Consider the following 21,372-nt stretch of genomic DNA (forward strand, 5'->3'; position numbering starts at 1 on the left):
TCTTCCCAGACCAGGGCTTGAACCCGTGTCCCCTGCATTGGCAGGTGGATTCTTAACCACTGCGCCACCAGGGGAGTCTTGCATGTATCTTTTTGAATTATAGTTTTGTCCGGGTATATTCCCAGGAGTGGGATTGCTGGATCATATGGTAATTCTATTTTTATTTTTCTGAGGAACCTCCATACTGTTTTCCATAGTGGCTGTACCAAGTTACATTCTCACCAACAGGTGGGAGGAGGGTTCCCTTTTCTCCACACCCTCTCCAGCATTTGTTATTTGTAGATGTTTTAATGATGTTTATTGTGACCAGTGTGAGGTGCTACCTCATTGTAGTTTTGATTTGCATTTGTCTAATAATTAGTGGTGTTGAGCATCTTTTCATGTGCCTACTGGCCATCTGTATGTCTTCTTTGGAGAAATGTCTTTTAAGGTCTTCTGCCCATTTTTCGATTGGGTTGTTTGTTTTTTTGTTGTTGAGTTGTATGAGCTGTTTGTATATTTTGGAGATTAAGCCCTTGTCTGTCACATCATTTGCAAATATTTTCTCCCATTGCAGTAGGTTATCTTTTCGTTTTTTTAAAAAATATTTATCCAGTGTCAAGGTCAGAGAAGAATGTATACCCTTAGAGGAAGAAAGCATAAAGAAAAAGACTAATACAATAAGAACAGAAAAAAATTAAAACTTCTCTTATAATTACAAATATTACCAAATAAAAAGACAAATGACAGAGGGAAATATTTTAGAAATATATAAAATGTCAGACAGAGGGACAATATCCTTAATATATAAGTAATTTTAAGAGGAGAGCACAATTAGATTGAACAGCCAGGGAGACTTTGGAGCAAACAGCTGGGAAGCTGAAACCTGGAGGAAGCACAGGGCTGGGGACATGAACGGGTCTCAGAGGTGGGGAAGCATTAGGCCCGTGCAGGTAACTGATAGCTGGAGGGTCAGAGGTGGGCATTCCCCCTGGGACCTGTTTCAGATGCTCTTGCATGTAAAGGTTTAAGTGAGACAGTGATATGACCAAGTTTGCCTTTGAAAAGAGTCTCTCTGGCTGTATAGCAGGCAGGTGGAGGTTGGGGGTTCCATTTAAGAAGTCTCTCCAGAAGACCAAGGTATTGATCTCCAAAATGGGATGGGTTCACCCAGGAGGTGGGTGAGACACAGTCTTTAAGATATGGGAAGGAGATATTGGGACTTCTAATTATATTCATATTCAGATATCAACCACCCAGTTATACATGTGTTTAATTTAAAACGAACGTGTATATTGAGGGCATGTTCCAAAAATGTTACTGATTGAATGTGTAATCAAGAAAGTTTAGGGCTGCTGGTCTAGGCAAGATATGTGGCTGGCCTGGAGCAGAGAGACAGCGGACGAGGTGACTAGAGGTGTACGGGTTTGAAATGTTTCGGAGTCTTGGTGTGCATTGGAAGTGGAGGTGGGGCAAGAATGGGTATCAGGAATGACGCTGGGGGTCTGCCACGGGCACAGGTATTTGCTGAGATGGAGAACTGGAGGGGAAGCAGAGGGGGAGAGGGTGGAAGATCAAGCATTTGGTTTTGGACATGGTAGTTTTGATTTGCCTGTGGGACTCCACGTGGAGACACTGAAGATAGCTGTGTATACAGCGCTGTACCTGGAGCTCAGTCCTTTGAGGCCTGCATGTTGTTGATCTGACCTGAGTGTTGGTCAGGGCAGACCAGGTCATGCAGCAGAACCCCTGGGTCACTGATGTATTTCTTACCCCACTGTGTGTCTGGTGTGGCCTCTGCTTGTTGTGGTCACTGAGGATCCAGGCCAGCAGGGCCTCCAACTCCACACACCCTCCCTCCACCTTGTGGGCCGTTGCTGCTCCTGAAGCGGAAGGGACATGGTCTCTCTGCTCACGTTTCCTTAGCCAAAGCAAGTCACTTGGCCGCCCCTAACTCTAAAGGGGAAGGGGGACGTGCCATCCTACCCTGGGCCCAGGAAGTCACAGAGGCAGAGAGAACGGCTCACCGGCGACTGCCATGTGTTCTGTGCAAGAGCTGATGGGCTCGGCTGTTTTTAGCAGATGACAGTCGAGTAGCACTGGGCCCGCAGCACAGAGCACTGCTCCCCTCTTCGCTGCCTTAGGGCATGTCCTGCAGGCCTAGGGCAGAACACCACTCAAGCTGAACAGGGAGGTCCTGTGACTGCTAGAAAACGCAAGTGTCCTGGGGACTGAGGGCCACAGAAGTGAGGTGGGTCTGCCTGTGAGCTGCCAGAGCCGGGTGGGGTCCACCCCGGAGGAGGCTGGCAGCCCCACCACCGTGCACCCGCTTCCCGCTTAGCTTCCCTTCTGATGCTGCATGCCACATTACTGGCGTCATTTCTGAAGCATGAAACTACTGCTTTTAAGCACTAACGTGGTTAAAGAGTAATTGTAATTTAGGATGCCAGAGCAGGAAATTAGAGCTCATCTGGGTAGTTCGACCAAGCAGGGCTGGACAAAGCCAGCCCAGGACAGAAGCTCTTTCAGTTCAGCTCAGTGTTCCTTCTCCATGTGCGAGACCGAGACCATGACCGTGCTGAGCATTTCATGTCCTTGTTCGTTTACTCTGCACAACGGGCCTTTCAGGTAGATTCCATTTAGAGTGAGGGAACCGAGGCTCAGAGAGTCGGGCTGTGAGGAGTGACAGGCCATCTCTGTCTTCACTGCTATGCAGAGCCCAGGTTTGGGAGCACGGTGCCTCGCACTTTACAGGTGCTCCCGCTGGAGGGAAGCACCGCAAGGGCCCCAACTGCCTGAGGGGCTGTTTTACTGGATGGGGGCCTTGCTCTGAGCCTTCACCCAGCACTCTGTTCCCTCCCCTGGCAGAGGAATCAGGCAGGTTATTGACACATCTAACTCGGGAACAGTAAGGTGAAAAGCAAATCACTATCAATTTGGAAATCGGAGGGGAAGCGGGCGCCATTCCTGCACCTGCCTCTTCACACATTGTCCTAGAACGGCAGCCCTTCTGCCTGTCTGGGCGCATCTGAGGGTTGCTCACCAGGGCTCGTGGAGGTGGAGTCGGACCCCAGGTTGGTCCCTGAAGGGCTCCAGTCCTGGTGCTAGAGAGGTGGACACGTCCACAGCAGCAGTGGGTATGCTGGCTGAGGTCACACGTCCAGGAAAGAGAGGGTGGCCAGTTCCCAACAGTTTTAAACCATTGGGTGTCGGAGCAGTGCATGGGAAACGGCTGTTTGGAAGCTGATAGGCTTAGTTGCATAGAGAATCTTGCAAGCGCTGAGCATTTATTGCCTAAGGGAAGTCTGAGGGCTTGTACCAGCTGCCCTGCAGAGGGCCTGTGGGAAACGAAGCCTCCACAGCGTCAGGTGCTGGGAGCAGGCGGACCAGCAGGAGTTACTGTGGGGGCCTGGCCTTAGGTATCATTTCTCCTGTTCAGTTTGGCAGGTGCTATTTGACTGGAACACACTAAGGTATACTTTTGTTTTTCATCTCCACAGTGCAGGAACTACATTGATATAAACAAGCTCATTCACTGATGTTTTCCTCAGTAAAGAGCATCTTTTGGGCTTCCTTGGTTCCTAGATTTGGCTTCTGTTCTTTCAAGAAAGGTCTCTCTCTCTCTCTTTTATTTTATTTTATTTATTTGGTTGCACCGGGTCTTAGTTGCAGCAGGCGGGCTCCTTAGTTGTGGCTCACCAGCTCCATGGTTGTGGCACGCGAACTCTTGGTTGCGGCGTGCATGTGGGATCTAGTTCCCTGACCAGGGATTGAACCCACCCCCCTGCTTTGGGAGTACAGAGTATTAACCACTGCACCACCAGGGAAGTCCCAAGAAAGGCCTCTCTTTATCTCCCCATCAGTGCTTCATATTATTGCCCTAGTTTCACAGCTCAAAGCGGGGAAAAAGAAGACAGCCTCCTTAAAGTATAAATGACAACTTTCATTTGGTGGCATGCAATGAAAAATCTTTAAAAATATATACCTTCTCAGTTTGCTCAAAGAAGGGCTTTTGCTCTTTTGGCAGGAAATGGTTAAAAAAAATTTTTTTTTTAATGAGAGCTCTATCCACAGGAAGTTTTCTTAGGCTGAGCTTAGAGACACAGCCTTTCTCATTAAACATGATGAGTGCAGCCTCATTCTTATTTTCTGTCTTGACCTTAAAATGGGGACAGGGCTTTGTTGTTTAAAATCTTCATTTGTTATCTGCCTGTTTTCCTTTGTTAGCAGAGAATGAGAGTGAACCCCTGCTAGTCTTGATGTCCTGCATGAACTGTTCTCCAGTTGCAGATTGACAGAGTATCAGACAGGGTTCACTTCTTAACACCTGCTGGTTCCATATAATACAGAATTTCCAGCTCTAGCCTCGCAGAGGACATGGTAGTGTTTATATGAGGTGGGGGCCTTTGGGGATGATTGTACTGTTATTTTTCCCATTTCCTGTTCCAAAGACAGACTTTGACAGCTCAGACCTCTTACAAAGAAATAATGCTTCCATTGTTCAAAGCAGTTTAACTATGTTTGAGTATCTCTTTAGAAGCCACAGAAGGAGAAGAAAAAGAGAGGTAGGAAAGGGAAAGCCCAGGTCAGATAAGCGAGCAGACAGAGAAGCGATGGGGCCAGTTTCTTGGTCTGAACTGCTGGAGGGGGTGTGAAGACTGTTGTTCTGAGAAGATGGGACGGATGGCCAAGAGCTGAGCAGACCAGACAAGTTCATTTTTCTTCTAGTGTAACCTTGATTAATTTTTTCTGACAGTACAGTCCTGTCTTGCATAGGATTTTGCGGACTCAGTAGTTTGGCTTGCTGGATTTGGTTTGGTGTTGTCATGTTCCCCAGGTCGCTTGGGATCCTCTGTGTCTCTGTGAATGGTCGGACCGGAGAATGTCTTTGTCTTGGACATAAGGAAAGATGGCCTGCGTTCAGTTCCATGTGGACCGTGTGCTCGTATATGAGCCTCAGTTTCTCATCTGGAACCTGGAACTTATATACAACATTTTAGCCCAGAAGGCATGAGGCCTGGGAATTGATGCCGAAAAGCCAGAATGCTTAAAAAGTCAGCCATAAATGTGAGTGAACTTCTGTGGAAGGACCTATTTTGGCACCAGAGCTGAGGTCAGTTGCGGGAGAGTCCTCCCACTGTGGGCACTGTGAGCCAGTAGGTGTCTCCTTCACTGCCGTTCCTGCCCACTCCCATCCTGCTTCTGGGACAGCATGTATCCCTGTGTCTGGCTTCCACCTCCCACAGTGGTGAACTGGCACTGCAGGTAGGAGCAGTCCTTAGGGCCAAATTCTGGTTATTGGTTTTTTGCTTACTGCCGTATGCAGTTTCCTGCTTCATTGAGCTTATTTGATCTGTTGAGGCCAGAAACTCCTTTTTGTTTGTTTGCTTATGAAAGTGGTTTAAGTCTTAAAATTAGAACCTTCAGGTCCTGTCCTGAGAGATTGAAGGTCTCCTTTGGCCACTCCAGGGTGGCTTCCTTTGTCCCCAGTTCTCTGTCCCTCCTAGGTTTTTTGTTGTTTGTTTTTTTGGGTTTTTTTTTTTTTGCGGTACGCGGGCCTCTCACTGTTGTGGCCTCTCCCGTTGCGGAGCACAGGCTCCGGAAGCGCAGGCTCAGCGGCCATGGCTCACGGGCACAGCCGCTCTGTGGCATGTGGGATCTTCTTGGACCAGGGCATGAACCCGTGTCCCCTGCCTCGGCAGGCGGACTCTCAACCACTGCGCCACCAGGGAAGCCCCCTCCTAGGTTTTTACAGAGAATCTCAGGAAGGATTCAGGCGTGCTCAGCACCCTTACTGGTCTGTTCCAACCCCAGGGGAAGGGAGATGCCATACAAAACTCTGAAGTGCGGGTGGTGGCACATTAATGATCTTGGGCATTGAGTCTGGCTCGGCAGGGACAGAGGGAAAGGCCGTGAAGGTGAAGTAAGTGGCAGTGTCGCAGGAAAGAAAGAGTGGGGCCAGAGAGGATGGTCATGTCCCAGGTCTCAGGTGAGTTCCTGGGACAGGCGACGGCTGCCGAGTGTGGGTTCTTGGCTTTGCGCAGGAAAGAATTCAAGAGCGAGCCATAGTAAAGTAATAAGAAAGTTTATTCGGGGACTTCCGTGGTGGAGCAGTGGTTAAGAATCCACCTGCCAATGCAGGGGACATGGGTTTGAGTCCTGGTCCGGGAAGATCCCACGTGCCACGGAGCAACTAAGCCCGTGTGCCACAACTACTGAGCCCACATGCCACAACTACTGAAGCCCGTGCACTTAGAGCCTGTGCTCCGCAACAAGAGAACCCACCGCAGTGAGAAGCCTGTGTACCACAACAAAGAGTAGCCCCCCGCTCGCCGCAACTAGAGAAAAACCCGTGCGCAGCGACGAGGATCCAATGTAGCCAAAAATAAATAAATTATTTTTTTTAAAAAGGAAGTTTATTCAGGGAGATACACACTCCATAGACAGAGTGTAGGCCATCTCAGAAGGTGAGAGGCACCAGGGTAAGGGTTGTCAGTTTTTATAGGGGTGGGTAATTTCATAGGCTAATGAGTGGGAGGATTATTCCAACTATTTTGGGGATTTCCAGGAATTGGGCCACCGCCCACTTTGTGACCTTTATGGTTGACCTTGGAACTGTCATGGCGCCTGTGGGTGTGTTATTTAGCATGATGTATTACAGTGAACATATACTGAGGCTCAAGGTCTAGTGGAAGTCAACTCGTCCACCATCTTGGAGCTGATTGGTTCTAACCAGTTTTTGTTGTGTCCTCGATGGCTGTCATTCTTTTAAAGGTTATGCCCTGCCCCCTTCCTGTCTCAGCAAGTGCCGAGGTGCTCAGGGGCTGCTGGGTGGGCAGGCGGCTGTGGTCTCCTCAAGTGTGGTCAAGTCATACTTCAGACCAATAAAACTAGAATTTCTTTTTTTTCTTTCTTTAGTTTTATTATTATTTTTTCTTTTTCTTTTCTTGGCCACGCTGCACGGCATTCAGGACCTTAGTTTCCTGACCAGGGAGCAAACCCATGCCTCCTGCAGTGGACCGCCAGGGAAGTCCCAAAACTAGAATTTCTGAAGCAAGTTCCAGGCATTGATATTTTGTAAATTTCTCCAAAGATTCTAATACACAACCAAGTGACTGTCAACCAGAGTAACTTTCAGTGTAGATGCTTGGTTGAAGACACAAACTATGAAATAGAAAAAAACTGTGGAACTCAAGTGTAGTGGGAGCCCAGAGAAGTTGGTGGTGGTTCTGATAATTTTCTGCATTAATGATCATGGGGCAGTAATTCTTTGATCAAACATTCACTGAGCACAAACTGTAGGCGTGGCATTGACTTAGCTACCACAGAGACAAAGTTGAAAGACAGGGTCCCTGCTGGAAGGACTTCATCTGTTGGAGAAAGATGGCCAGACCCGATGATTATGCTGCTGAGAGAAAAACTTTTCCAGCGTAAATTTTGATCTGAAGTAATTGACAATAGACAGATTAACAGGAGAAAAGTTTATTATGCATGTGGGAGTACTCTATAAAGAGAGTAGCTACCCAAACAGCCAGAGGGAAAGGGTTTATACTGCCAGTGTCATAAAGGGGAGGGGCAGGACTGAGCCTTGTTGATACAGTGTTTTTGGATGTCCTGTGCCCAAGGTCAGTCACCTCCCTGACTGGAGACCTCCCCAAGGGCGGTTTGTGGCAGCTGCTCTTCTAGAGCTCTGCCTTAGGCAGAGGAGGGAATTTCCAATGAGATGTCTTTCTGTTAGAAATTAGATGTTTTCATTTTGAAGTAATTTTGACCATTTCTTTTGGGTTATCAGTCCCCACATTCCCCCAGTTGAAACTTCCCAGGAAGTTTCACAAGCAAGGAGCTGGTTGATTGCTGCAGAGAGACGACTCAGCTGAGAAGGTGAGAAGTAGGCAATCTGCAGTAGGAAAGAAGACCTTGGGTTAGAACAAGCAAACAAAAAGAAAAACAAAGATTAATGGTTGGAGCAGATTCTAAACCCATTTTCTGAGTCCAGAGGGCAGTCAGTCGAGAAGATATTTAAACGTTGAGTTTGAAGCATTTTTAGGTGGTGGAGGGAGGATGGCAATAAGAGGGATTTCCTGGTTTGCAGTTTGAATGTCTTTGGTAATGGCATCCCACACGTGATCTGCTGTGGTGAAGCCTCAAAAAAGTTTACATCAAGTTGACCAGCTTCATCCGGAAGGACTTTTCAGACCCTCAGGGAAGGGGAAACTGCACGACAGCCTGGAGTCCCATTGAGGATCTGGGCAGTCAGGTCACCTCGAGTCGGGAGGGTGTGAAGAAAATTAGAAATGTTAACTTGGAGGGTTGTAACCAGGCATTGAAGGAAACCCAAAGCATTGAGAATTTGGTGAAGACTGATAAAATGTACAAGAGGGCAGGATCTAGACCAGTTTACAGATAGATAATAAAATCTCAAAGATAATGAACAGGACTAGAAATCTGAATAACCCACAAGGGTGTGTTACAGTTTTCTGTTGAAACATAAAATTTCTCTCCACAGTTGTGTCCTTCTTTGATCAGAGATACTCAAAAGTAAGATTATTTTTCTTTATTTAAAAAAAAAAAAGATTTGGCCTAATCATTTACATAAGTGCAGCAAGCATGCCAGTTGACCACATAGGCCTCTTAAAAGTTTGCTTTGCTGGAACATTTTATAAGGAATCTCAGACTTTTAAAAGTCTTTCAAAGCTAGGAAGCCAAGCCAAGAACTGCAGTAGCTATAGATTTGGATGAATTCCTATCTTCCTGAAGTCCTTAAAATACCTTACAGTTTTGGGGCCTGCCAGGAAGTGACGTGTAAGTAAGGCTGGGAACTATGTAAATTAGGTAGCAGGCCTGTGTTCCTAAGAGGCGTTTCTAAACATTGGTTCCATAAAGTCAGGCTTAGTTCCTTAAAGCTGTCTGGTCGTATACAATTCTGTGAATCATTTTTAAATATGCCACTCCAGTCAGAACCTTGGTTATGTAATCAGTGTTTCCAATTGTGTCCTGTACAAGGAGGACGGATTCTTGCTGAACTTACGGAAGTAACGACATTGCCATGAAAATAAGAACAGTCAGTCAGAGTCTCTGAATTCTGGAAGGATCAGGCAGGGGGAAAAAGATAAACGTTTGTTACCAAAGTTAGTGTGCCCAATGCACAGTGAGGCCAAACAAACCAGAACATTGGAGTCTGGAGCAGAGAAAGGTTTATTGCAGGGCCAAGCAAGGAGACCCGGTGGCTCGTGCTCAAAAACCCCTGATGGTTTTGGCAGAAAAGTTTTTATAGGCAAAATTTGGGGTGAGGGTTGCAGGGTGTGTAACTTGCTTCTGATTGGTTGGTGGTGAGGTATTACGGTGGTGCTACAGGAATCTTGTGCGCAGCCTGAAATTACCATCCTCCGCCTGGGTGGGGGCCTTAGTTCCTGCAGAAGAAAGTCAAAGATATTGTTTTGTATATCCCTTGAGGAGGAACCAGGACCCTGCCCCAAGGGTGCACTGTTGTTCTTGACTGCCCCTCCCTTGTTTCTCATTGCCTCCCTTCCCCAGTTGGCAACTGTTTGAATCTGCCCTTTGGAAATCAGGGAAGGTCAAGGAGGCTGAGTGAAGCCTATCTCCTAGAAACAGGGGGTGCAGAAGGGCTTTTGTGCCCAGGAGGGCCCCGCAGAGTCCTGTTTGGTTTCAGCTACTGTTGAAAAATCCATTCATAAAACTTTTATATCACGTCAGCCTGATACACTGGTTGGTTGGTTTGCTTATTTATTTATTTATTTATGGCCGCATTGGGTCTTTGTTGTTGCTCACGGGCTTTCTCTGGTTGCAGCGAGCCGGGACTACTCTTCGTTGTGGTGCACGGGCTTCTCATTGCAATGGCTTCTCTTGCTGTGGAGCACGGACTCTAGGTGCACGTGCTTCAGTAGTTGTGGCTTGTGGGCTCTAGAGCGCAGGCTTAGTAGTTGTGGCCCACAGGCTTAGTTGGTCCGGGCATGTGGGATATTCCCGGACCAGGGATTGAACGAACCCATGTCCCCTGCATTGGCAGGCAGATTCTTAACCACTTTGCCACCAGGGAAGTCCGATACACTGGTTCTTAACAGTTATACTGGCATTGTTCGTGAATGCTGTAAGCTAGCCATCATCAAGTTATTTCCCTGTTTATTATTTTTATAACACGTGTGTTAGGCAAGTTTCAAAAAAAAAATCACACAATAAAAACCTTAGTTAAATATGTGGGTTTTGTTTTATTGCTGCACTTGATATACATGAAATAATGGATTTCAAGCAATTTTACTGCATATCTACTTGTACTTTTATTCTTAGGTTGAGTTTATAATTTTTATAATCTTAATAATCTAGTAGATTATATTAGGTTGTTATTCTACCTGGGTTTATTAGCCAAATAATGTGTACTCATATTATACTTAATGCTGATAACTCAGAGTGAAACCATGCACTTCAGGTGGGACGTGAACCCACATGCCGGGAGTTGAACCTGGTCAAAACCCACTGTCTTTTAATTGCGGTCACAAACCTGGTCTCAGGACTTAATGAAGCTGAGGTTCTTTATGTCTTGTCGAGTGAGAGACAAAGTGATAGGTAGAAGTGGATTTATTTAGAGAGAAACACACTCCACAGAGTGTGGACCATCTCAGAAGGTGAGAGTCCCCGAAATATGGTGTGGTTAGTTTTTATGGGCTGGGTAAATTTCATAGACTAATGAGCAGGATTATTCCATCTATTTCGGGGGAAGGGGCGGGGATTTCTAGGAATTGGGCCGCCACCCGCTTTTGGCTGGTTTTGGTTGGTCTCAGAACTGTCATGGCACTGGTGGGTGTGTCATTTAGCGAATGCATTACAATGAGCATATAATGAGGCTCAAGGTCTACAGGAAGTCGAATCTTCCACCATCTTGGATCTAGTTTTTGTCATGTCCTTTGGCTGTGTCATTCTTTTAAAGGTTGTGCCCTGCCCCCTTCCCTCCTGTTTCAAGAGGACAAGTGCTTTTATTAAACTGACACCACTCAACTGGTTTTATTTATACATGAGCTTGAAAAATATTTGGGTTCTTATAGTTCTGGGAGTTTTAGGAATATTTAATTTGTCACTTATTTCTCTTTAAGCCAGTTGGAACAGAGCTCCTTACAGGGGTTTTATAAATTAATTTGGTAATACCATCCAGGGCTAGGAAAACATCACAAATACAGTGGTCCCTTGAGTGACATGGGTTTGAACTATGCGAGCGGGTCCACTCATAAACAGATTTTCTTTCACCAAAGACGTACCACAGTACCACGTGATCCACAGTTGGTTGAATCCACAGAAGCAGAACTGCAAAAATGGAGGGCCAACGTTAAGTTATACTCGGATTTTCAATTGCATGGAGGGTTGGCACCCCTAACCCCTTTGCCGTTCAAGGGTCAGCTGTAGCTTATACGCATACACACATACACACACATATGTCCATACATATGTAAACAGACAGCTACAAAGAGAGATCTTACTGCACACTCGTCCTGACAGCTGAACCACCCAGTCTGCATCGTCACAGTCACACAAAACTCAGCAGCTTATGTAACGTACGAGTCGGTTCTCGTCTATGCCCTGCTTTATTTATCTTTTTATCTGAAGTTAGTTTTGGGGAAATGGGACCATTTAAGGTAACCTGCTCAAGATGAGGACTAATGCTTTTTTACTATATGTAACTTTTAATATTTTCATTTCCCATGATATGTAATCCTGTGGAGGCAATGGACTAACTTTCAGGTGAGGGACTTTTTGAGAATACCAAGCAGCAGTCTGGGTGTTTCCACAGCCCAGCTGCGTGGGTAAAACACCCGACCTGTTTCCACTTTGTCATTTTTCCTTTTCGTCCTCAGGTAGAGGCTGTGTGGAGTCCCTGAGTCCCTTAACAGCCCCCCATGGAGGCAGGGGCCTAAAGCTCTAGTGGCTGTAGGGAGGTGGGGCTGGGGTGGGAAGGCAAAGCCCTGGCAGGATGGACAGAAGGAGCCGGTAGAAAGGTCAGGCACGCGTACAGCCCTCTCTGGGATGCCTTCTGAGGAGACGGCTTGGCATTTCCAGACAGAAAGTAGAGTTAGGGGATCAGGGGATGAAAAATTACTGAGGAGACATCAAGGGTGGGGGATGAGGGACTTGATCAGATATCAAGGTGGGGGAATGACTTAGCAGGATTCTTGCTTAAGGCAGGTCAAGGTCAAGGCAAGAGGGCTCAGTTCTTGGTAAAAGTTGAGAAACTAAGTGAATGTCTAATGACCGCATAAAAATTGTACAAGTCAGGTGGTGTCAAATTCTTAGCTGTCAACAAAAATGAAAAGGGCTTATTTGAGTTTTTTTACTGTGTGATTTTGAGCATATAACCCTGAAGAAGTGGTGATACTAGTAAACTTCCATTCCCTTTTACTGATATGAACAAGTTCTCAATACTTATATTTTTAAAAACCAAAAACAGAAATAGAATTAATGCTAACTCCCCTCTTTTTTCTATCAATAAGTAATATATATAGAGAGACATGATGCATTTGGGAAAGTAGTGGAATCCATCTCATTTAAAGATGTATTTTCAATAAAAGTTTACTTTGCATGCTTAATAATAATTTACCAAAATTATAACATATTTGTCATTTTGATTAATGTGTATGATAATAATTATAATAACTCAATCCAGAAGAAAATAATTTTAATGTAGAAGAGCCTTATTGCTACAGGTATATAATTTTTTTTCATTTCTATTTATATATATTTTTTTTGTTCAAGAGGGATATGACAGCTAGTAAGTGGTAGATTGGATGCTGGACCAGATCATTTGACTTCAGAGCCAGCACCTTAACCACTACATCGTATGCCTTTCCTCGGTGAACGGGTAGATTGTGCATGGAATTTAAGATGCCCTTTTAAACTTCTCCTGTATCATCTAGTTAACTCCTGTATTCCTGACTTAGTGTTTCCATCAGTGGCCCTTCCCCTGGAAGCCCAGACTAGGTCAGGTCACCCTGCACCAGATGCCTCTCTCACAGCCCTTTGTCTGCCCCGCTGAGCTGAGAGCACAGCAGAGACGCAGATGGCATCCTCTGCTGCCCTTATTGTCCACTGCCCCAGGAGTGCCCAGTGCTCAGTAACGACTGGTGGTTGAGCCAGGTGAATGAGTGAAAGGATTACATTGTCAGATATGCATATTTTTCATCAGCTTTATTGAGGTATTATTTACATGCGATAAAATTTACCAACGTATACATTCATGTGTCCACAACCACAGTCCAGAAAAAGAACATTTCCATCACTGCAAAAGTTGCCTCATGCCCCTTGCAATCTCTTCCCTCTACTCCCAGCCTCTGAGGTCACTGTTCTGCTTTTCTGTCTCTGTAGTTTTGCTTTTTCTGGAATTTCAGACAAATGGGATTATACAGTATGTAGTCTTTTGTGTCTGTCTTATTTAACTTAGCCTAATGTTTTTTTAAATTTTTTATTTATTTATTTTTATAAATTTATTTATTTATTTTTGGCTGCATTGGCTCTTCGTTGCTGTACGCGGGCTTTCTCTAGTTGCGGTGCGTGGGCTTCTCATTGTGGTGGCTTCTCTTGTTGCGGAGCACAGGCTAGGCGCGCGGGCTTCAGTAGTTGTGGCACATGAGCTCTAGATCGCAGGCTCAGTAGTTGTGCATGGGCTTAATTGCTCTGTGGCATGTGAGATCTTCCCGGGCTAGGGCTCGAACCCGTGTCTCCTGCATTGACAGGAGGATTCTAAACCACTGTGCCACCAGGGAAGTCCCTAGCCTAATGCATTTAGATCCTTCTGTATTGTTGCATGTGTCAGCAGTTCAAGGTATGTTTTTTTAAACCACCTTACTTATTTTTGAAATAGTCCAGAAATAAATAACTAAACCCATTGAGGTTGAGACTTGATATGCTGAGATAAGCAGCAGTTTCCATGTGTGCTTGGGGCTCATGGGGTCCCCAGAACCCTTCAGCATGTCCGTGAGGTCAGAGAGATTTCATGGTAACACTGAGATGCTGTTTGCCTTTTTCACTTTCATTCTCTCATGGGGTTTCAGGAGCTTTCCAGATGCTGCATGACGTGTGGGATTGCAGCAGATTGAATGCAGAAGCAGATACGAGAACCCATCTGTCTTCTTTTTTTTTTTTCTTTTTGCGGTATGCGGGCCTCTCACTGTTGTGGCCTCTCCCGTTGCGGAGCACAGGCTCCGGATGCGCAGGCCCAGCGGCCATGGCTCACGGGCCCAGCCACTCCGCGGCATATGGGATCCTCCCAGACCGGGGCACGAACCCGTATCCCCTGCATCGGCAGGCGGACTCTCAACCACTGCGCCACCAGGGAGGCCCCATCTGTCTTCTTTTAAGCTGTCTGACTTAAAGAAATTTGTAAAAATCTCCTCACTAAAATTTTTCGTTTTGGAAAATATCATTTTTTATAACAGATGTTAATTATATTAACATGTAATGGGTTGTTTATTGTTATTAGATGACTTAATAGATATTTTAAATTTTTCTTTAGTTTCTCATAAAACAAATAGTAATAAACACAAATCATATGAACAGAAGCTCTTTTGGGCCCTCAACTTTTCAGTTGTAGAGAGGCCCTTAGTCCAAGAAGTTTGAGACTCTCTGGGCTAGGGACATTTTTTAACAGGGGATCAGGAACAGGATGAGGAAGTCTTGGAGCTGGTTGTGGATTAGAAGAGTCTTGAGACCTGGGGTGATGACCTGGCCCGAGGTCCCCGGAAAAGGGGCCTCTGGAGGGTATGCGGGCAGAAATATGAGAACATGCAGTGATGGCCAGAGCCTTGTTCTCAGCCCCTGCTGCCTTCCGGGACCTGGTGTGGCAGGTTCTGTCGTATACGTGCTTCCTCTGATGGGTAGCCCACGCTTGCTTGCAGGAGGGCAGTCAGAGGCTCAGAGGCAGCCACTCTCCTGAGGTGAAGTTGCAGCTACTGTCTGACATGAAGTTGGGCACTTTCTGAGAATCTGATGGCTGTGCTGGGTTCTGATCCCAGGGCACACAAAGGAAATCAGCAGGACTGTTTCTTGGGCTTTCAGGAAACAAATTTTACCCTTCTGGTAGAGTTCTAAGCGCAAATTAAAAGGCAAAAGCAGGTGGGAGGCTCCTCTTATCATTGGTGATATTCTTGTTGGAAACAATAGGTGTGGATCTTGGTCAGTGATGCTGTTACTAAACCACACAGACTCATTCCTGCCTTTGACCTGCTCACTGCTTTTCTCTTTCAGGCGAAAGGGCCTGTGCTTCCGACTGAGGAAGATACTCCTCTGTGTCGTGGGGTTGTACGTGGCCATTCCATTTCTCATCAAACTGTGTCCTGGGATACAGGCCAAACTGATTTTCTTGAATTTCGGTAAGTGCTGTGTGTCCATTTTTCCTTTCATTTTAGTAAGAGTTCGTTTTCATGGTGATTTATGTATTTATATATTCACTACTGAGATCAGGAAATAGAGCCTTTTTATTGTCCAGAAGGTTCCCTTTGCCCCTTCCCAGTTAAAAGATGTTTGTAACGAGGGCATTGCTCTTCAGGGTTGGCATTTGTGTGCACAGGTGACTGCTGCGTGGTGGGGGGTCTTTCTTCAGCTGAGGTGGGTAGGAATGTTGATAACATGGAGAGTCTTCTGAAGCTGTCTTGTTGGGGATGCTCTGTGCCTTGTGCAGTCTAGGAGGTTAACTGTCCTTGGAAAAGGTGACCACTGAAAATAGTGCCTTAAAAATAATTAGGCCTTTTTTCTTTAAACTAAAAAAAAAATCTTTTTTTCCCCCTTAAAAAACCCTGACATACTTTGGTTTCTGTGGAATTATATGCTGGCTTTAGAGGTGTTATAGTCTCCTTCAGTTAACTTGGACCTGGTGTGTTCCAAAGTTTTTTTGGTTTTTTTTTTTTTTTCATGCTATATGTTTACTTTTGGGCAAGTGGGAGGAAAAAGGGTAGAAGTATCAGGTTTATGAAGTGGAAGGTATACGGTTGCCAGGAATAATCCTTTTATGGAGCATCCTTTTACACCTTCAAGATGAGGCCAGGCAGGGAGGGGGGACTGCGCCTGCGGGCCTTAGAGGTCGGCGGATAGAACCTGGTGCTTGGCACACGGCAGGTGCCTCATGAGAGGTGGCCTTGCCGTCGGGTGTCGGGAGCACTCAGGGCAGATGAGGCAGGCTCTGCACGCTCTTGGCTGTGCTGGTTTGCAAAGGGTGGGTTTGAACTTGTGTGTGTTGGAGCTGGAGGCTTGGGAAGCTGGGCTGGTGCTATGGAGGCAGCGGGGGAGCTGGTGAAGAGGAGGTGGGGGGCGAGGACAGACAAGAGGTGTTGAGGTGTCCTGTGCGACTGGCCTGGGGCAGCAAGGCAGGGGGTGGGTGGCCCCTCGTCTGGAGTAACACCAGTGCTGCAGACTCTGCAGAGGCCCGCGTGCATTGGGGCACGTGAGTGTGGGGTGTGAAGTCTGCAGTGGGCTTGATCACAGAAAAGTGGATGTCGCTGCTAACAGGGAATGTCTGCTCTAAAGAGGCGCAGGGGGAGGAGGAACAGAAACAGTGAGGTGGATATTTAATACTTCATAAACCTAAAATGCGTTTTTTTATTTGGGTGTCATAAAGTAAGTGTAAAACACATGTAGGTACACTATGAAGCATTTGATTTTTCTAACATAAACGTGGCTTAACTTCCAGGAATTTATCATCCCTGAGTTTTCACCGCTTGTGAGAAGCACAAACGTAGAAGGAACTCACAACCTATTAAAATCAAGAAAGTTTTGGTTTTTTCTGACTGTAATGTCCCTTAAATGTCCACAGTCAGTCTAGCACAGAAGAGAGTTTGGGTTACACGCAAACACGAAGCCACAGGCTGCAGATTTCCTGATAGCAGACCTTAGAGTCAGCCCTGCACAGCTTTCCCACAAGGCAGGCCTCCGGACAACTCCAGGCCCCTTGGGCAGGTGTCTTGGCAGCAGGTGGCCTGCTGCCCTCTGGGCTGCCACACCGTGGGGTCCCAGCAAATATTTGAATTGAGTTGATTTTCTTTAGGTCAATCACTGGGGTAACTTTAGACACAGCCTACAAATTTTGCACTGTTGATTTCCTAATGAAATGGCAGGATGTTCCTGGGTTCTCTGGGTTGGGCTCCATGGCACAGAAGAGGAGGGCCAGGCTGGGCCGTGGGGCCGTCCTGCACCCCCCAGAGAGACACCCGTCCCCAACTCCTTGTTTCCGTATGCCTACTGTGTGGAAGTGGGGTAGTTGTCTGTGCCCCTCCCCTGTGGAGGAGATGAGGATCTCCAGGCTGTCTTGCAGTGTGACGTGGCAGTTTCATTTCACGCTTCTGGAGGGCCTGCGTGTTTGGGGGGCATCTTCATTCTTATCTCCTCAAGATGTGAATCGTGAGCTGTGGATTTCCATTTGGATATTGAAGGAAGTGTAACAATCTTTTGGGCCCCAAAACATGATTAAAATAGTCTTAAGTGCATAGCAATTCTATCTGAAACTAAATGTATAACTCAGATAAATAAGCATTAGATGAAGGATAGCATCTATGATTTAAGGCATTATTCTACTTAAAATATCTTTTCATAAACAAAAAATTACATGATCTTTCTAAAAACAAAAGATTAACTGAAAAACTCTGAATGGCGTGAAGAAGAAAATGAAACTTGTTCAGAGAAAATCGCTGTCACATTGTTTATTTCCTGCTGGTCTTTTTGTGTGTGTCTGTACATGTAAGCATAAATATATGTGCTTTTCAGTACTCACATTCAAAAGTCGGTACCCCTGCCCCCAGCCCAGCGATGTTGTGGTGATACCAGCCCCTTGTCACAGTCTTTGCCCTGGGATTTAGAGCCGTCTCCTGGTGGGAAGGAATGTTTGAGTTCAGAGGCTGGTGTAAAACTGCTCTTGTCTGCACACTGCCTTGGGCCTTTTTTGGAGATTAGGGTTAATATATGAATTGCTCATTTGTTGTTCAAGCCGAAGGCCAGCCTGTCCACTACAGCTTTCACGGGATGGCGGTCCTTCAGCCTCCTCTTTTTCCTTCCCCTTAGCAGTCCCTGTGACCCCTGATAGCTTTCTTTCCTTATCCCTTTCTTCTTGTGGAAGCCCAGAGCCCGTCGGGGAGCTGGAGTTTGATAAAACTCAGAGGGCCTTCCCAGCCCTTCCCTTGTTGGTGGCCCACCTCTGCCTGTATATCAGGGTGGTCTTTACTCAGTGCCTGGGATGAGGCATAGCCCCGCTGTTCACAGTTCTCAGGCAGTCAGACGTGTTCTCTGCAGCCCAGGAGTTCTGGCCTCTCACCCCACCAGTATCTTCTAGATTGGCTGAGGAAAGGATGGCAGGCTCCGTTGTCTTCTGTTCATTCTTGTGTTTGCTCACTGTTCACCGAGCACCATCTCTCGAGGGTCCTTTCTAAATCACTCCCCATGATGTTTGTGGTTGCTGATCAATGACAGCGAGGGCAGAGGGTGGATAATACACAGCTGGGGAAGCAGGAGAACCCAGAGGCCTGGTCCTGACAGCTGCATGGGCCTGTGTGCTGGGTCCCTGGGCTGTGCACTCAACTTCTGTGTGAGGCGGAGCTTGTAATCGATAGCGATGAGGAGCTGGGTCACTGTCCCCGGCTCCCGATTCCTGCCCCTGCCACCTCAGGGGACTGCTGGCGGGCTGGGTGCTCTCTCCATGCTTCAGCCCTGCAGTGGAAGCAGGGGCTAGGAGGGTGGGCTCCAGCCTGTATCCCAGAGTCACGGGCCAAGGGCTGTGGCCACACGAAGGCCAGCAGGAGTGAGCCGTGTTCTGGTCCAGGCAGATCCTGGACCCTCCTCAGGCCAGCCTGGGGCCCTGCAGCCCTTGACTCCGTTCCTTTGTCTTGCAGCAGTTCTGCTTGCTTTTACCAGTAGTGGCCAGGTGGTTCCTCTGGGGCTGTCTCACCCCCCGGGACTGACCAGGCACCTCTCGCTAGCTGGAGGGGCGGCACCCCGGCGGCACCTGCTGCATTCGGTGCATTAACTGCATCCTTTTCCACGGTTTCGGAGACAGAAACGAAAGTGACCCAGCGGATGGGCTTGGGGGGTGAGTCTGTCCCAGAGCAGGATTGAGTTTCTTGGTTCTAGATTCCTCAGGCTTGGAAGCTTTAGGATTAACTGCTAACCTCGGAAGCTGCTTTTCAGTGGTAGGGGCCCTCTCGGAGCTCGGGGGCAGCACGTAAGCCGCGTGGCCGCCTTTTCTGGGAGAGAGCCCGTGAGGCCTGACAGCAGTGCCCTCAGCCCTCGATGGTGCCCACCTTCCCTTTGGCACGGGCACTCCAGCCTCAGGAGCAGAGTTGATTGAATCAGCACTTGTTGGACATATTCAGAGTTTTACTGGCAAAGTCGATCCCCCCCAGTGGTCAGATGATGAGCTGCCACCTGACGCTGCAGACTCAGCTTCCCCAGCACGGAGCAGTCACCAGGGAGGGCAGGAGCGGGCACCTCTGTCTAAAAGAGACGCGTCCAGGGGAGACCTTTCTAGGCCTGCTGGTCAGGAGCCCTCCCTGAGGATGTTGTCAGAGTGAACTCTGACGCCACAGCACAACACACACCACAGACGGGGTGGCTTAACCCACAGGAATGTATTCTCTCCCAGTTCTGGAGCTTCGAAATCCCTGTGTTGGCAGGCGTGGGCCCCCTCTTGCTTGCCTCTTCCCGGCCTCTCGTGGTGGCTGGTGTTCCTTGGCTTGTAGCTGCACCACTGCTGCCCCTGCCTCCATCACCCGGCTGCCTTCTCCTGTGACTTCATGTTGTCTTCCTTCTGTCTGTCTGTATCCAAATTCCCTTTTGATAAGGACACCAGTCGTATTAGATCAGGTCCACCAAATGACCTTACTTAAGCTTGATTATCTCTGCAAAGACCCTGTTTCCAAACAAGGTCACCTTCTGATGTGCTGGGGGTTAGGACTTCAGTATATCTTTTGGGGGGACCCAATTCGAGAACATTCAGGGCCCACCAGGATCAGAGCCAGTTTACCTTCCTCACTTCCTGTCCGATTAGTCAAGAGTGTGGGCTATGGAGTCGGGCTGCCTGGGTGCAAATCCCAGAATCATCACATGTGACTCATGGTTGAGCAAATGCTGTGGTCACAGTCGTACCAGCCTGTTTCAGGGACGGTGTTCAGAGTACTGGGAAGGTGCACCAGTAAATAAGATTCCGCCTCCTTTGAGTGCCGGTTTTCTGTTGAGAGAAAATAATTAAAGTTTTTAAAATGTAGCCTGCTGCTTGGAAAAGAGATGGATTAAGAAGCTGGAGGTTCAAAAGCAGCCCTGGTGGGAGGATTTGTCTTCCCCGTGGTTTGAAATGCTCAGGGAATTCCTGGGGAGAAGGAGCGTGTGCGTATCCCTATGTCCTCGTGAGTTGGCTATTTCATTTCTTCAGTGAACGTTTACTGAGCTGTGGGGACATTTGACGAAGTAAGAGTTGGAATGTAGGTATGTGGGCGCAGAGTATTGGGGGGCCAGCAGGTGCAAAGGCCCTGGGGCGTGAGGTGGGCATGCAGGGCTTTGGTGCCGAGAGGCCGTGTGAGTTACACAATGAAACTACTCTCTTCACCAAGAAAACCAGAGTTGCATGACTTCCTTGTTGAAGGCGGGACTGGCTGGAAGTCAGGGCTACACTGCCCTTTGTCCCCACCCGCTCTGGAAATTGCCATTTTATAATGTGAGTAAATCCCATCTCAATGTTTGGGTTTTTGTTTTTCATTTTTCAACTAAATATAACTTCAAACATTGTGTTCATCTCAAGCAATAAAAGTGCACTGGTATACACGGGGAAGATGACACACTCGCCTCCACCCCCCCCACTTTACACCCATGTTCACAGCCTGGTGTGTCTCTCTGTGCTTCTTTCCAAGCCACACTCAGTGTTGGTGTTGGCGTTGGTGATGGTGTTGCTTGCTTGCTTGTACACTGACGACATGGGATTACGTAGCAGCGGCACAGTGATCTTACCCTCCTTCCCTGCTCTTCTCACCTGCCTGTAATTCACGGAGGTTCCTCCAGGTCTTTCGGTATCGGCTGCCTCTGTCTGAAGGCCCATCGTTGGGTACACTGCAGTTTATCAGCCGTTGCCCTGTCTACAGGTCACCTGTTAAATTCAGGGCTGAATGAGTAGCTGCTGTCTTGTTCCCATGCCTTCCGTCGACTCTGTGTGGCTTGTGGGTTCTGTGGATTCCTCCACCTCTAGCACCCACTCCTCATATTTGGCCTCACTCTCTGTTAAATGACAGCACTAGGAACCTCAGAATCCCACTTAGCTGGCCCGCACCCACATTCAGGTGGTCATCAAGCCCGTGGCCCCAGGTCCAGAACACACGTCCATCTGTCGCCTTTCCCACAGTCCCTCCCCTAACACCCTGGCTCCAGCCT

The 21,372-nt window shown here is 47.4% G+C and overlaps 1 protein-coding gene across 2 annotated transcripts in view; it reads left to right on the forward strand.

The window, feature by feature from the left end:
- ABHD12 (abhydrolase domain containing 12, lysophospholipase) overlaps positions 1–21,372 on the forward strand; it is a 70,126-nt gene that overhangs the window by 32,590 nt on the left and 16,164 nt on the right. For both annotated transcript variants that reach the window (XM_082600691.1, XM_082600692.1), the window contains one exon: positions 15,223–15,347. In XM_082600691.1, the coding sequence (XP_082456817.1) occupies positions 15,223–15,347 (125 nt within the window). The remainder of the gene's footprint in view (positions 1–15,222; positions 15,348–21,372) is intronic.

Source organism: Mesoplodon mirus (assembly GCF_964341445.2).
Source record: "Mesoplodon mirus genome assembly, chromosome: 15".
In the NCBI taxonomy this organism is placed as follows: Eukaryota; Metazoa; Chordata; class Mammalia; order Artiodactyla; family Ziphiidae; genus Mesoplodon; species Mesoplodon mirus.